Source organism: Pituophis catenifer, unplaced genomic scaffold, assembly GCF_029215685.1.
Source record: "Pituophis catenifer annectens isolate HBS135680 unplaced genomic scaffold, rPitCat1.0.hap2 SCAF_6, whole genome shotgun sequence".
Classification (NCBI taxonomy): domain Eukaryota; kingdom Metazoa; phylum Chordata; class Lepidosauria; order Squamata; family Colubridae; genus Pituophis; species Pituophis catenifer.
In genome coordinates this window covers 30,186,530-30,204,445 of record NW_027256886.1, presented here as the reverse complement: position 1 = coordinate 30,204,445, position 17,916 = coordinate 30,186,530, and the positions used below count along the sequence as shown (strand labels likewise).

General features: G+C 35.5%; 1 protein-coding gene across 3 annotated transcripts in view; it reads right to left on the bottom strand.

Annotated features, from left to right (window-relative positions):
* Window positions 1-17,916, bottom strand: part of DOCK10 (dedicator of cytokinesis 10) — a 156,908-nt gene that overhangs the window by 91,063 nt on the left and 47,929 nt on the right. For all 3 annotated transcript variants that reach the window (XM_070945998.1, XM_070945997.1, XM_070945999.1), the window contains exons 2-3: window positions 6,972-7,091; window positions 1,199-1,288 (exon numbers count right to left, since the gene is read on the bottom strand). In XM_070945998.1, coding sequence (XP_070802099.1) covers window positions 1,199-1,288; window positions 6,972-7,091 — 210 coding nt within the window. The remainder of the gene's footprint in view (window positions 1-1,198; window positions 1,289-6,971; window positions 7,092-17,916) is intronic.

Here is a 17,916-nt window from a genome sequence, read left to right as displayed (position 1 = left end):
TGAATGATATTAATCATCTAAGAACACCCCATCTGCTGTCTGACGTTTATTTCCTAAATTTTTATAACACTATAAAAATTATCAATATTTAAAAATCTGATTGTTGCAGGGGTGATTATCACAGTCTGTGAAACATGACACCCTCCCAATAATTAGAACTAGAATAAGATAATGATTCAGAATTTGTGCTCCTTTTAATTTTTCTTGCAGTTTTCAAATTCCTTTTCCCATACAGGATAGGACAGGTCCAGAAAAGCCAGAAAGATTGGGAACTCTGAATTAGTACAGAGAAAACATCCCATACATGGAAAAAATTAAAAGAAACTTTCCCCTTTATCTCCAACATTAGCTTTTTATTGTTGTCTCTTAAAATACATCTAAATATTTTTTGTTCTTGATCTCATCTTGAACCCATATCTAAATTCTCAATTCTCCCTATTAATCAGCAAAAGTCTACTTAAAGTTAAGAGATATAAGAACCTAAATATTTATATCTCCATTTCCATTTAAGCAAATTCTTTCAGGACCCCAGAACCAAGAAAAACATGTGATGATTTTCCCAAGCTCTTTATTATTTCTACACCTATGGATGGAATCTTGCCAAACTAAAGCACACTGCTATCTTCATAAGCCTATATTCAGAGAACAGTTAGGGACGGCCTGCCTTCACGCTCTTTCTCTCAGGCAAACTATCTGAATTGAGCTGTCACTTACTCCTCTGTAATGCACCCTCTCCCTCCTGTGTATCCAGACTACTACAGTCCACCACAAATTCCCCCTAATCTCTCTCTTCAAATAATTCAAATCCAATCCCAATTAAGAATTAAACTTTGTGCAAAATAACCTTACAAACTGATTCATTATACCCAATTAAATATTTCAGAAAATAACCATCATCACAGGTCTGATATAATCTTTGGTCCAAAGACAAACCAAACACTAACAATACAAGTATCTAACCAAGAACAGCAAAGTGCTGACACAAGAATGTGTCAAATATACATCTAGGAAGAACTACAGAACAATTGCCAAGTAACAGATACAACATACTGTTAATGTCTGAGACTGAAAAGCAATACCTCCCCCCCCCAAAATGGTCATGATGTTGAAAGTTACAACACTGTATTATTTTTTTAAAATAAATATCCTGTAAAAATGTATATTCAAGATTAAGTAGAGTAAAGAATAACAACTTTACCTCTTTAACAAATAAATATTCTGCCTTTTGTTCTGCATCTTCAGGAACTGATGAGTACAGTGTTCGTATTTCCCAGGGAATTGTGGCTATCTAACGAGAAGTCAACAAAGAGAGAAAAAAGTTCACACCTGAGCATCAAAGAATGATAAATAACACAGGCAATCAAATAGGGCAGGAGTGTCAAATTCAAGGCCTGAGGTCTGAATCCAGCCTGTGGGGTACTTAAATCTGGTCCACGGAGCCAGGCTGGAAATATCAAAGGACTGTCCCGCAGTGCCTCTGCGCAGCCCCACCACGGCCCATTTTTGGCCTCCCCAGCCTCCTGCAGCAGTCTGCCAGTAAAAAACGGGCCGCTTGGAGGCGTTGTGAGACCTCCGCTTGCCCTGTTTTTATTTATTTATTTGTTTCAATTTCTATTGAAACTATATTCTATTTTGGCCAGCAGAGTGCTTCTGGAAGCTGGAGAGGCCGAAAATGGGCTACACGCCAGACTCATGGGCTCCCTGCGTGGCCCGTTTTTGGCCAGCAGAGTACTGCAGGAGTCTGTCCCGTCTCTCCTCTGCTCCCCACCCGCCCGGCCCATGAAGGAGAACTACAGTGCTGATCTGGCCCATGAAGAAATCCAGTTTGACACCCCTGAAATAGGGTAATTAAGGGCTGAGTTCATCTCAATGATTACAGCATCATTAGATAGCTTACTAAGAAGTTTGCATGAAAAGAATATTTTCAATCATTACAGATCAATCATGTATCAATTGTCATCTCATTCTCATGAATATTATATGGGAAGAAAGAAATATAGAACTTATTCTATATTGGAATAATACATAAGAAATAATTCTGCATCTGTTTTTTTTTGGGGGGAAGGGAGAAATTATTTGAAATGAGTGAGATTTGCAATACCCACAAAGTGCCATTCCCTGATAGACAAAAATGTGGAAAAAATGTACCCAACAGACAGAATATTGGTCATCCAGCTTTTGGAAGAGTACCACCTCAAATAAATCCTTAATAGTCAAGGAATAAGAACCACAGTAATACATGGATACCTGTGTGAACAAACCTCAATTTCATGGGCTGAAAGAAAACTTTTTCCCCCACTGATAGACAAGCCTTTTTAGAAATAATATAGTAAAACCTGACGTTTTTCTAATTTATACTACTTTAGTGAAATATATATTTTAAAAGAAAATTTCAGCATTATCAGTTGCATATAAGAGAGTTTTGGTAATATTGATTCCTTTTTATTCCTGCTCATAAACCAAGTCAAATCCAGGACTGTTATTATGTTTCTGAAAAGATACCTTTCAGAGATGGGTAACTTTTATCAAAAGAACCACAAACAGGCTGAATTTTTGCTGCAGTTTTTGAAAGAGTAAAGTAGATGGGTTAATAGTCTCAAATTAGCTTAGCTGGAAAATGAAGCTTTCTTTTTAACTGTCAATACAAGGGTTGTTTTCCCAGTTTAACATAAATTTCATGGAAAAATAAATTCAATAAGCCTGGAAACAACTGCTGCTTTTTTTTTTTTGTTTACTTCCTGCTGAAGTTGAATCTGTAATGGAATTACTTTAAATACATTCCTTTACACATATATTTCAAGTTGTGATACAGAAGCACTTACTATTTATTCATAGTAACAGTAAAATATTGTTAACAACAAATCTGATATAATTAAGAGGCAGGACTGCAAAGCATTTTCATAATGACAAGCCATGTACATAATTCTATATAAACTGAGATTTATACGCATACATTAATATGCGAATATTTCTACCCATACAATTTGAAAGAGATTATTATAATCTTCAGGAAAGCCAGATGGACCTTCTATTTATTTTAAAAATTTGGATCTGCCAGGAAAAATGCTACTTTTGATTAAAAAATCTGAGGAGGAAATTGAAAAACCTTTATAGTTTCAGAGTGTTGTGGCATCTGTTACAATAAAGTGAATTACACAGTTTGCTCTCTGTCCTGTGTGTTCCCTAATGCATCACTATAATTTCATTTTTGTTTTGCAAGAGTAATGGTTGATGTATTTATATTAAACCAAGATATTGTTGCAAACAACCTTTACCTACCTCATTAAATGCAATTACACATATTATTCTCTTTTCATAGCTCTGATGCCAAACACAATCCAGAACTGGAGAAAGACGAAATAACTTTCTCAAGAGTAACAAAACATGAAAAGGCAAGAAGATTCCATATGCTCATTTTAAAATTTTCTTCCTTTGCCGACATGAAAATGGGTTGTTGGAGACATATCTGATACCATCAAGTTTAGATCCCCAATTGCTAAAACACTTCTGTTCATGAAAAACTGCTGAAATAAAATCATGGGGATAATGGTAAAAGTAATGGCTAAGTTGTTTTGCTTCCAAAATAACATTATCAATAAAAGAACAGCATGTAACATAGTATTTAATTCAAGAATTCTTTTATTGGTATTACTTGTATTTGGGAATCATAATTACGTATCCACTGCAAAGATACTTTGGAGCAAGGCTGTGGTTACATGGAGCAGAATCTGGGAACCACCAAGGAGCTGATGAAAACGTTTAGTCTTGTTCTTTTTTTTTACATAATTATTCTTACCAATGTTAATGCTAATGCTAAGATGAGGGTAGAACAAGAAGCAATGGATGGGAGCTAATCAAGGAGAGAAGCAACTTAGAACTAAGGAGAAATGTCCTGACAGTTAGAACAATTAATCAGTGGAACAACTTGCCTCCAGAAGTTGTAAATGCTCCAACACTGCAAGTTTTTAAGAAGAGATTGGATAACCATTGGATACAATGTGAAATGGAATAGGGTTTCCTGCCTAAGCAGGAGGTTGGACTAGAAGACCTTCAAGGTCCCTTCCAACTCTTTTATTTTATTCTAAGCTGAATATTGGCAATAAGGGAAAGTGTTAACCGCAAGTATTAGCGAAGTCAGCTGCAAACTATTTGTCAAACGTGCAGCATCACAATAAAAAATTAAACATGGGCTAAGGTCCAATTTTTAATGAAAAGATTAGATACGGCACTTATTCAGTCCCTGCTTAAATATAATATAATCCATAAAAGTACATGAAAATAAAGGCTATTTTTTTCAAATATCAGGAAACTCCAATATTCTGATTTATGCAATATTTCTCAAAATGTGCAAATATTAAATACAAATCTCAAATGTTACAAAAAAAAAAGAGTATGAATATTTCTGTGAAGAATTTCATAGCAATTTTCAAGATTCAACAAGCTTCACTTCTTAGAATTTAGCAGAAGCATTCTCATCATAAAGAACTGTTCATAAAGTAATGTTATTTTAAGATACTGTGGAGAGGATACCTGGAATAAGTTGGTGCAAGAACTTTATTTATTTATTTTTATTAGTTGTATATGTTGTCAAATCCAAACAGATACATGGTGGCTTACAGAATCACAAAATATTATTTTGTGGATCTTTAACAGTGATTAAAATCTAAAATCTAAAGTAAGTAAAAATCTATGATGGTATAGTGTAACTGTCAGCACTCCAAACTACATTAGTTCCAGTGCTGACATAAGGAAGAGAAGAGGGGGCAGCTGGCAAGAGGACGTTTGACTTTTCACCTATTTATTTTCCCTGAAGATAATATCCCCTAGGAGATGAGATGGGAGGGGGGACATTCCTGGGAGCTGAAGTAGTAGATATGGGGAGAGTGATTTGGAAGATGGCCAATGAGACGCAGAGAATTGAGGAACGGAAAGGGGAGGTTTGGGGTCAGGAAGTCAGTGTTGGCTACGACATAATCGGGCACAGATTGTCGTGCTTAATAAATGAAAGATTTCATCAAAGACCATTTGTTTGGAAATGCAATTTATTTGAGACGACACTGAAACCTGACAGTAACATCTACACAAAGTACCATAAAACAACCAATAACCACAATTAAGCTTTAACATTTAAACTAATATTTTTAATCCCTTTTAATACAGGATTAATCTTGTATCTAAAAGGATACAACTATTCTATAATAGTAGAGCTATGATTGAAAAACATCATCTCCTGTCTTCTGCGTTTTTTATTTCACAACAATATGTAATTGTTAAGAGGTTTTCTTGTGATAAATACCATGGCAGTTAAAATGTGATGTCAGCAGCACATTTTTAAAAAAATTCTAACTGTTGCATTAGGAACTGAGAGATCTGCATATATCCTGTACCAGTGTACATTTCATACATTTATAGAAAGAATGATTTATAGAAGAATGATATTTTACCATTCATAATCTCCATTGGAATAAAAGATAGGTGAAGAATGTTATAGAATGTTAAAGAATCTATGAACCATTATTCCTGTTAACTTTAGGGGTTATTATTTTTGTGAGGACTAAACCTAATAAGCTTAGTATAATCAAGAAATGGTGTCCCTAAATTACCAAAGAAAAGAGTGTGATCAGTCTTTCACCAACTCGGTTTCTCTGGAGCAGGGGTGTCAAACACAAGGCCCGGGGGCTGGATCCAGCCTGTGGGGTGCTTAGATCTGGCCCACGGGGCTGCTCTGGAAACAACGAAGGACTGGCCCACAGTGCTTCTGCCAGGGAAAATGGAGCTTGGGAGCCCTGGCAGAAGGTTGCAGGAGGCTGGTGCATCCAAAAACGGAGCTCGGAAGCCCGTTTTCTTTGGCAGAGGTTTGCAGGAGCCTGGAGCAGCTGAAAATGGAGCTCGCGAGCCTGTTTTCTCTGGAGAATGCTCGGGTCACCACATGCACCCCCAACACAAGTGATATCAAGCTGGCCACGTCCACCCTGGCCACACCCACCCCAGCCCCCCAAGATCAAAACCAACCCTGATGCAGCCCTAAATGAAATCGAGTTTGACACCCCTGCTCTAGAGAGCCAAGGAGATAATTACACTTGGCCAATAAAAAAATTCAACTCAATTCAACTCAATTCAACTCAATTCAACTATTCTATTCTATTCTATTCTATTCTATTCTATTCTATTCTATTCTATTCTATTCTATTCTATTCTATTCTATTCTATTCTATTGGAGACATTAGGCGGAGACAATGCTTTAAGACCAGGAAACAGAAGGAAATAGGTTGACTCAGCCTTCCATCCTTTCTAAGGTAGGTAAAATGAGGACCCAGATTTTGGGGGCAATAAGCTGACTTTGTATAAATATACAAAAGTATGAAGGCTATTGCTTAACACATTGTAAGCTGCCCTGAGTCTCCAGAGAAGGGTGGCATATAAATCAAATAAAAAAAAAAATATGAGAAATAAGACTGACTTCTCTTTAATTCATTAGAATAGAGAGCAGCGTGTATATCCTGCTGGAGAATTCTGGGAGTTGAAGTCCACAAGTCTTAAAAATTGTTAAAGTTGGACACCCTTGGTATAGAGGGAAGAAGGGAGGGAGGGGAAAATTTGATCAGGCTTTCTAAAATCTGTTACAGTAGCCTATGGCAATACTGTGGATTCAGCCAAACTTGTAGAATCTGTTTCATGATTTGGCCTGTCCTGATGGATTGACATCAACCTTGAAAGCTTTTTAGTTTTCTACAGTTTCATACCTATTTCATACTCTTGAATCTAAGGTTCAAAAGTACAGGACAAGAAACTATTGTGTTTGATTTTGCCAAATCGATCCTCTTTTTTACATCAAGTATCTTAGATTTTTTTAAAAAATGAAACCAAGCTGAGCACAATACTGTCTCAAGTGGTGCAAGGCATAAAAACTGGAACATCTTGACAAAATTAAAGATGAGACTTAGCTTTATTAGTAAACACCAATCACTCACTGAAAAGTCATCTTCAGGGAACAAAAAGAGGTCTTTCAGACGATCATTTTCAACATTCTTCTCAATATCTGCAATTACTGTTTCATAATCCAAAGGTTCCAGAAGTTTGGGTTTCTCCTGCTGAGGAGACAAAACACACAAAAAAGATTCAACTTGTATAATTCCTTTGTATTTCTTTTTTGGAGCTGGGGCTCCATTTCCATTATCCTTTCACGCAACAGTTGCTATGTACAGGTTGGTATGGTGAAGCTGATAATATAACCAGATGGATTTGGCTGCTCAAAATGTTCATTATCAGTCTGATTATTTCCTGATGAGGAGACCTGGTAAGTAATATGCATTATGCAGGTAATATTGAATCATACCACATTGCCACATTAACCTACTCTTTATGCTGAGAAGCATATCCACATTTCTTTTAACGGTACTGAATAACTATATGCAATTATCTTCTAAATGAATTTGATGCCAAATGGTGTGTTTTAATTTCAGTTGTTTCCATGAGCTATGTGCTGATTCATCCCCATTAGTCTCTTATGCTTAGCCACATTTTAAATTCAAGTCGTTTGCTAGAAACAAAAGTACTATTGCTTTGTTTAACTTGGCATTCATCCTTGTCTCTGTCAGGATAAACTATTTGGCAGTCAACCCCATACTTTCCCCAGTAAAGAACTGGATTATACCTTTTTCAGCCATCAGGAAAATACTATTATTGCTGAAAGGCATTATGAACTCTTTAAAAAGCATTCAAAAGAAATAGCCAAAGAAAAGATAAAATTGCACATTCTTTGATATGGGACATAAAAAGAGAGACTGTCTTGCTCACTATGTATATCTACAGAAAGACAAAGGAATCTTATTATTAACTTGGTGGAGAAAAAGGAACAAAAACAAAAGCTGAATGTAGATGTATAGATTGGAAAAACCAATGATTTCCTGCAAGGTGAAAAGAAGGACATTAAATATTCATCTTTATGAATTATTATTAGATAGCAAGAATGTATAAACAATTTTTTTTCTGAATATTTTTTCAGGGAGATAAACAATAAATATCTTTCCAGAGTGACTCTTGTTTCCTGAGTTCACCAGCCTTGCAGGGCTCAACAGACCCAATGTTATATCACCATGCAGGGGTGAAATTCAAAATTTTTCCCTACCGCTTCTGTGGGTGTGGCTTGGTGGGCATGGCAGGAAAGGATATTGCAAAATCTCCATTTCCACCCCACTCTGGGGCCAGCCAGAGGTGGTATTTGCCGGTTTTCCAAATTACTCAAAATTTCCGCTACCAGTTCTCCAGAACCTGTTAGAACCTGCTGGATTTCACCTCTGTCACCATGATATCTCAGGATTTGGAGTATTTCCTCTTAGACATACTCCTAATATAATGTAATTGGTGACAAAATATATTAAATAAATCAGGTTTTGAAACTTCATTTGAATAATATGTATTATTGTTATGCATCTGAACAAGAACACATTTAATTCCTTTTAAGTAGTAAAGGGAAATGAAAGTATTTTATTTTTAAATTGAACTGTTAAAATTCTGCCATTTTTTGACTTGCTTTGATACAACTAAAATGGCAACAAAATGAGAAAGAACATTGTTCTTTAAAAGGTAAATTATATACACCCATACCACTTTGATCATCCATAGCTTCATATGGAGCTTCAGAAACATATTCTGTAATAAAAAAAACATAATTTATTTCTTAAATTGTCATGTTTGTATTTTATGAGGTGAAAAAAGGAGTTGTTTCCTGCTGTCCTAGTCACAGTATTCTAAATTACTAAGAGTTTATCATTCTTAATATTCAAAGTTCAGTACTATTTTTTTTGCATGAGCAATGGTTTCAAACCTAATAATCTCAGCCTCAAATGAATTTCATTTTACATTTTTAGAGGGACTTTCCTCAAATATGTGGTTAGAATTTTTTGTGATTATTTTTAGTGGAGAGTTTCATTTTTACTCCAAGAGATTTCTCAGAATAGCTGATAGAAATGTCACAATGGTTGAGTTAGTTCCTCCCTTGCAAGGGTTGCTGGGAGATTTATAATATTTTTGGTTAATTAAAGTTTTAACAGTCACAGTATTATCTTTCCCAAATGTAATTATTCTGGAAATGAATCTACTAAGCAATCTATGCTCCAGGACTAAATGGTGCAGGACCGAGTTATTTTAATTTTTTTAAAAAATATATGCCAATTTTTTTTTAAAAGCCTAAAAATTATGCTAGCTAGATACAAATAATTGTAAAAAGAGGCATTTAATATTTTTTTCTCTTACCTTCCTTTCTTTTACAGACCATTTATTTTTTTCATGAAGGTACAACATGCAAAATTCCCGATTCATTTTCATTAGACAGGCTGAACATAATGTGCACCTGTCCAGAATTAGTGGCAGAATTGGAAATACTTTGACTTTACAGCTATAGAATATCTAAAAAATTGTTTAAATCCTGTATCTGGTAATAACATTCAGTGATGTGCCATGTGTCATAACTCAACAATAATAAATATGGCATGTAATTTTTGTTACTTGAATGATGTCATGACACACAATGCATCTGTTCCTTCCTTGGGTGTTTTTTTGTATCCCATCTTTATTATTTTTATAAATAATTCAAGGCAGTGAACATACATAATACTCTTTCCTTCTCTTATTTTTCCCATAATAATAATCCTGTATGGAGGTTGGCTTGAGGGACAATGACTGGCTCAAAGTCATCCAGCTGGCTAAGGCAGGCTTTGAACTCACTGCCTCCTAGTTTTCAGCCTAGTGCCTTAACTACTATCAGTGTGTAGCATGTTGATTAGCAAATAACATCACCTCCTAAAAACTTATCTTGTTTCATTTGGTAGCAATCCTGTTTCTTTCAGCAATGACTAAAAATATCCTCATAATTGATTTCACAGAACAGTCACAGTGCCTGAGGTTTCAGTATTTAACTGCAGTCAAGAGAAGAACACCAGAATTCAGGATCTAAAGCACTGTCAGGTGTAATGTTAAGTTGGTAGCAGTTCTTGAGGGCTTCAACACAATGCTGAAGAATGCAAACTAGATCTCCACCCCCCCCTTACCACACTCTTATTCTACACTTTTGGTGTTGAGCCCTCGGAAAGGTTTTTTGAAACTATAGTATATTAGGAAATTTGTTGAAATTTAAGAACAGCATAGCAGGCTAAGAGAAAAATAATGTAAGCAAATCCGAACAGCTGATCACTGTTTTATATTGCAATGTAGAAACACCAACGTGAGTACCATGCATATTTTCTTTTCAAGATTTTTGTTTTTAATGTGTCAGGAAGTGGTGACCTCCTACAAATATTTTCAGCAGTTAGTGGGTAGCAGAGAGAACTATTTTTCTGCTTCATTGGAGATTCTATAGTCCTGTTCCAATGCTAAACAAAGATATTTTCCCCAGGATAGAAACTGGCTGGGCAATCATGTAAGTAAAACCACAATATCTTAGGAGCTTAAACAAATCTTAATAGAATAGCAATAGCACTTAGACTTATATACTGCTTCATAGTACTTTTACAGCTCTCTCTAAGCAGTTTATAGAGTCAGCATATTTCCCCCAACAATCTGGGTCCTTGTTTTACCCACCTCGAAAGAATGGAAGGCTAAGTCAACCTTGAGCCAGTGAAATTTGAACTGCTGAACTGCAGCTAGCAGTCAGCTGAAGTAGCCTGCAGTCCTGCACTCTAACCATTGCGCCACCTCGACTCTCTTACTATTGATTCCTTTGTTGTCACTTGTCTTTTGGGCATCCTAGAATATTAATCAAAAGCAGAATATTTGGGAAGAAGGACAAACTAGTTGGTGGGATTCATCATAAAGGAATACATATAAGAGAAATAGGCACGCAGCCCATTTTTCTACACAGAGATCCAGATTCAAATGCTATGACTTAGTGTGGAGGAACCTTTCATGAAACTATAAACAGTGACAGTCAATAGCGACAATTATGTTTAGTGTATCAGGGGTCTGACTCAGAGACTGTTTGACACAATTTTCTAGACCATGATTTAATTAACCATGGTTTGTAACAAAACCCACAATTGCTAGATTCACAGAACAAATTAAACATATTTAGTTTAGGAACTAAACTTAGCTCCTTGTTTCTCTGCCTTGAGACTTCAAGCCCACATAAATGAATGCCTGTGATATAAATGGAAAGAAGTTTTAATAGTTCCACCAGGTCTGGATGTAATCTAGTGATTGAAGGAAACTGCATTCCATGTATACCAAGCTCTAGTATATTTTCATCATCCACAGCTGATTGTCAAAATTATAAAATTGGACTTCAGCAATAGCTAAAACTCGGGAGTAGAACTTATTAATCTAAAACAAGTATCCAAAAATGGGTATAGCTGCTAATAAGCAGCCAGTTCAGAAATTAAACTGAGGAAAATAATAGCACATAATGAAAGATGACTTCCAATGGCACCATGCCAAATGATGCCTACCTAGTACCCATCGGAGAAAAAAATGAGGAAGAAGTGACCAGCATCAACACAGAAAACTCTAAAATATAAGAAGAATGAAGTGTGGTTTACTGAAGTTTTGTTTTAGGATGTATTTTATATCCTGGTGCAGATTTGTTTCAGTTGTGATGCAGAGTAAGCCATTTTTCTGAATGATCAGTTTTAATTAAAGCATATCCTTAACCCAGAACTCCCAAATTCCTTTCCTGCAACCTACACATTTTCTGTAATTTAGAATCATGTATGTTAGTCTTTTTTTCAATTTTTATGGACTTCAACTACCAGAACTGGCTGGGAAATGTTGGGAATTGAAACCCACACGAATGTAGATTTCCAAATCCGTAAAAACAACAACAACACCTGATGTACAACAATGATATTTCGTGAGATTACTGCAACATTGGCTCTATAAGATATTGTTAAATAATGATAAAACACTGAGCACCTGCAAATCTGTAGTTATACATTATAGACAGAATGCAAAATAATCTAATCTCATTGGAAAATTCTAATGAATGAAAAATTTGGCCTCTAGCATTGAAATTTAATATTGAATTTCAACGCTAGAGGCCAATTTTTTTCATTCATTAGAATTTCTAATTCTAATTAATTAATTAATTAGAATTTCAATATCTGATATTATCAGAGGAACTACTTTATAATTATGAATAATTAAAAGCCCTTATAGCAATGCAGTATCAATCCATTGGTTGACCGCTGTACATATTTTCTATTCAGACAGAACTGATTAGACCCACAGACACAACATGCGATTTGTGTGCAACATATTTGCAGAGAAAGTAACCTAAAACAAGTAAGGTATTGCCAAGATTGAAGTAGACAAAAAACAGGAAACCTAAATACAATTAAAATGTGGAAGTGCTGAAGCTGTATGTGGCTGAAAGTGAATAAACTGTAATTTAAACTCTCAAAGATAAAAAAAAATTGATAGAAAACTTGTTCCTGTGAACAGGAGATATAACAGATTACACTTGGTAGATGTTTGTCTTGAAAGGGCTTGATAATATACAGTATGTAATACTGGGGTTGTGCATAGCGCTCAGGTTCTTTGCAGTGTGTAGGAGCACCAAAGGAGCATCTCTTCAAAGTGTTGAAGCAGTTTCATTGTTTGAAAGGCTCATGCAAGTGGTTTCATAAGCGCCAGTTGGCAGCATAGCCACTTTGCTTCACAATTTAGCTCTTGCAGGCTTACAGAGCATCTCTTCTATGCAAAACACTATTTAATAATGTTTAGCTAAGAATTAGAAAAAGTATTTTGTAGTGAAGACCATACTGTATCATACAGATGAAACTCATTAGCTTGTCCTGAAGAATGATAACTCTAGTCTATTTTTGTGCTTACGCATTTTACAATTAATTCTAAAATCAAAAAGAAAGTTCTCAATCTAATTAACAAGACTATCAAGAAAACTACACACACATACACACAAGTTTTGGTGAAGAGATCAATAAACATAAATTGGGCTAGAGTTCTGGCATACTGGAGGCAGCTGCAAAACAAAACTGCATTATTATGTTTTTTTCTCCACTCCCATCATAAAGATGCAATTTTGTTTGTTGCCTATGGAATGATTGTCATATTGCTTACTTCATTTTTTATTTTATTTTATTTTATTTTTTTTGCTGCAGATAGAAAATACATTATCATGATGCCATGGCATAGGTAAATGGGATTAAATTAAGGCAATCTCTCTTCCTTTCTCCAGCTCCTCCCCTGCTCAGTATTTTTTATATTGAATATTATGTCTCAAACGCCAAGTGTGTGTCTGTGTGAATAATAAGGAGAATTATAAAGGAAGAAAATTGGAACTGAGTTATATACCTTTGCAACATTACAAGCATGTTGACTGATGAGTGTTCAAAGATCACATTACAGCTTTACAAAACTAAAAATTGTTTATCCTCATAAATTGGATTTGCTACAAAAATACATGCAAGTTGCAATATTGGCAATATTAAACAGACAATTGTATTGTCACAATATACTAAAATGATTGAAGACATCTAAATACACATAACCAACAAATTCAAATATCAAGAAATGTTACTATCAAGATATTTTTTTTTTTTTTTTTTTTTTAATTTGATTTATATGCCGCCCTTCTCCGGAGACTCAGGGCGGCTTACAGTGCGTTAAGCAATAGCCTTCATACTTTTGTATATTTATACAAAGTCAGCTTATTGCCCCCACAAACTGGGTCCTCATTTAACCTACCTTAGAAAGGATGGAAGGCTGAGTCAACCTTGAGCCTTGGAGAGATTCGAACCAGCAGTAAATTGCAGGCAGCTGTGTTAATAACAGGGTGCTTTAAACCACTGTAGTACCAAGGCTCTTGGTTACTTTATTTTTATATTAAAAATAAATAGATACACTGAGTAATTAATAAAAATAATGTGGTTGCCAGCATTTTTCATTTCTCTCATCATTAAAATATAGAAACCTGGGAGGTATTACATATATATTCCTTCCTACAGATTATTCTCCAAAATTTCATACATTTGTGAATAGGGAAATCATCAAAACCATAAAAAAGCAAAAGTTAGAATATTTTGGACATGTGATGTGACCCCCAGAAAAATATGGCATACTTCACTTAATCCTCCAAAGAAAGGTTGAAGGCAAATGAGGTCCAGGCAGAAAAAGAACATCATGGCTTCAAAATCTACAGGACTGGTTTGGACAAAACTCAACAGCACTTTTTCGTGTGGCTGTTGATAAAAATAGGATTGCCAACATGATCGTCAACGTCCGATGACGGACATGGCAGAAGAAGAAGAAGAATTTGTGAATATATAAAAAGACTAATTGATTGTTAATTTCTTATACTTATGGCATATTTTCTTCTTCACTTGAGAAGTTGCATTGTTTTTTCCAGCTTTTACCAAAGTGTGAAGATGCTTATATTGCCTGGCATAGTACAAAACATTAATCAAACAGAACTTCTCTGTCCATATTCATCATTACTTCACCCTATTTCCAAGGCCTTCAAACTGATTTAAAACTCAGCTTTTGTACCTGAGCTAACTGGCAGGATAATTGAAAAACAGAATCAGCCAATGAGAGTGCTTGCCAGGTGACCGATGGCAGCTGCATGGCAATGGAGCTCGTACAAGGCTACTAAATGCATAGTCCATCTGGCACGGGCAAAAGGCTGCAGCTGGACCATGTCAGTAGAAGACCTCTCACTTACCCCCCACCCCCCCAGCATTGCTTCACTGTCATGCAAAATGTTTTGTAAAGTGAATTCTTTCTGTTCACCAAAGTAGATCTTATTCAGCTTATAAACGGACATAAATTTTTTAAAAAATCATTTCAAATGTTGTGGCCCAACACTATGCTTACACTATAAAAGTATTTTAAATAAAACTAAGCAATTATGTTTCTGTTGGGTTGTTTTTTTTTTTTTTTTGCCATGTTTTGTTCATGTACACCATGTCCTTGTAGAAGATAGTGAAGATATCTCTAGCTGTTTGTGGGGGGGGGGGGATGACTACTTCTATACTGATAACTTGTGTGTGTGTGTGTGTGTGTGTGTATGCGCGCGCGCGCGCCTTTGAGTCAGTGTTGATTCCTAGTGACTAGCTGGACAAATCCTCATAGATTTTTTGACAAGATTTTGAAAGTGATTTGCCATTTCCTGTTTCCTAGGGCTACAAGAGTGTGGCTGGCTTTGTGTCTAAGGGGGAAGAAGAACTCATAGCTTGCTGATTACTAGCCTGATGTTTTAACCACTATGCCTTAAGGCTAGTATTTAGTGTGCTTTAGTTGTGAAGTAGATTGGAAAGGGATGGGTTATTAACTGCAAAAGGGAAGGGAAGCTGTATTGCCTTGGAAATTAAATATGCCACTGAAAAACACACCAAGAAAACAGAACACCATAATGACTAATTCTTTAATCTTAACATAAGAGGCAGAAGATTCAGAATATAGTTCCTGTTTAAACAGCATCCTTTTTAAAAAAAATCCACTTCAGTTCAAGTAATGCTATGGCTAAAAACAATATGCTTCATGCAAATACTAAAAGGCTGTGTTTTTAAAACAGGATGTGGCTTTCAAAAGAAGAAACCTATGTAGATAATGTTTTGCTCCATATCTGTGCAATTAAATGAATTAACAATCCTGCAAGAGGACACACATTTCCTCAGGCAGTAGAAGCTTGATGAATATTGTAGCTGAATTACAACACTTTTTGTAATATTTCCCTATAAAGATCCATTTTTCCAGTGATTTTTCTAAGCAGATTGGGATTCTATTTCATATAGAATGTATTTTCCCATAAAATCATTATTTTCAGCATTCAGCGAACACTGCTTGCGGTGAGATGGGCAGCAAACTAATTTAATAAATAAATAAATAAATTGTACATAACAATTTGTAGAATTAAATGAATGATAAATGCAAGCAAAATAACCATGGGGGCTATCTGATTTCAAAGTTTTCAGCCTTTTGCTTAGAGAGTCAAGATCTATATCAGAGATGCCCTTTATTCCCATGATGCCATGGACTTTGCACGGTTCTTGGAAAACTTGGAAAGCTGGATTAACTCCTCTGGGGAAATTTAGCACATTTTGTCTTGCATTTGTAACAGAAGAGGAAGCTTTCCAAGTGTGGGAACTACCACTTCTACTCTTCTTAGAATCAAGACCTATTTTTTAAATTGCTGAGACGTTATTTGCCTTTCTGTACCCAGAATGACTGTCTGGTCCTTCCTTCCTTCCCTTCCTCCTTCCCAAATGTGATAAAGGAAGAATGAAGGGGACTACCAATAATTGTTTTCTTTTTCCCTGGCTCTAGTGCACGAATGAAAAGAATACAGTGGTAGGTAGTCTTGACTTACAGGGTGAACCGGTAGCGGCGGTGGCGGCACATGGTTCGGCGAACCAGTAGCAGCGGCAGCATGAGGTTCCGCCCACCCACCCGGACGTCGTTACTTCCTGGTTTTAACCAGGAAGTAACCTGTTTTTGACCCTCTATGTATGCGTAAAAGGCTTTGTGCATGTGCAGAGGGTCCAAAATTGCATGTGACACGCACGCACGGCACTCACACTTCAGAACCAGTAGAGAAGGTAAATAGATTTTACCCCTGCTTACAGCCATATGTTTACCAACTGTTTAAGTTACCACAGCACTGAAAAAGTGATTTACAACTAGTTGTCACACTTATGACCCTTGCAGTATCCCCACGGTCACATGACCAAAATTCCAACAAGTAACATAAGCCAGATTTGTTTAAGAACCATATAGTTAATTTAATAACCAAGGTGATTCACTTAACCACTATGGCAAAAAAAAAAAAAAAAGATTATAAAATTGGACACAACTCACTTAATAACCATATGATTAAACAACTGAATTTGAATGATCATGCCCAATTCAAGGATTACCTGTATCACCACTGAGAGATCAAGAGGTCACTAAGATCTTAGGAAGTAAAACTTGTGACAATATAGGAATGCCCTGGTAGTACTGGCTTTCTAGATTCCTTTGTTAAATCTTTTTGTTTTACCTTAATATTTATGTTACGATTCAAAATTGAACTTACATTGCAAATTTATATACTCTGCTGTTAGTACATGAACATTCCCATTAATACATAGTCTGTATCTTGAGAGTCAATTTTTCTGATTTTTTAAAATTTCTATCTTTTCGTTTAAAAAAAATTAAACTCTTTCCTGAAACAGAAAGGTATATCTGTAACTATCATTTACCACATCATTTAACCAATATTGTTTAATCCTGTAGCTTTCACATTAGAAATTATTTAATTTAATTTAATTTAATTTATCACATTTCTATGCCGCCCAACTCCCAAGGGACGTTGAACGTCTCCTTCACAGATACGTTAATACACACATATACAGTAATTAAATCATGAGTATCTTTAAAGTCTGGCCTATTTGAGGCTGTTTGTCTTTACAAGCTTTCTTCTAACAAATTGGATTCCCCCCCAAAAAAAAGTCATATAAGGAGAGACTCAATGTATTTCTGTGAAGAAAAAAAATATAAATTCTATCATGCCATGATAAAATTACAGAGGATGAAAATGATGTCAAACAGCGTATTACTTAGTTCTTACATTCTTCTTTCCCATTCACACTGAAATCACAAATATATTAGGATGTCTTATCTCATAGATACACTGATTTTGTCCTATTAATTTTAACTGTTGAAATTTGTCTTACTGATTCTTCCAGTTTATTACCTGCCGGATATGAAACGCCATTCCTACAACTCCTAACCAAGATGGCCTGGCCAACAAATTTCAATAGCAGTCTCTAGAAATACTATTGCTACAGTTTCACTAGAGAATTTGCTCTAGTCACTGAGATAAAATAAGAATACTATAATCTATTCTGTTCACAAGCCTAATACTCCAAAGCTACACTAAATAAATTACAAGAAAAAAAGTACAAACATATATATTTATATACATAC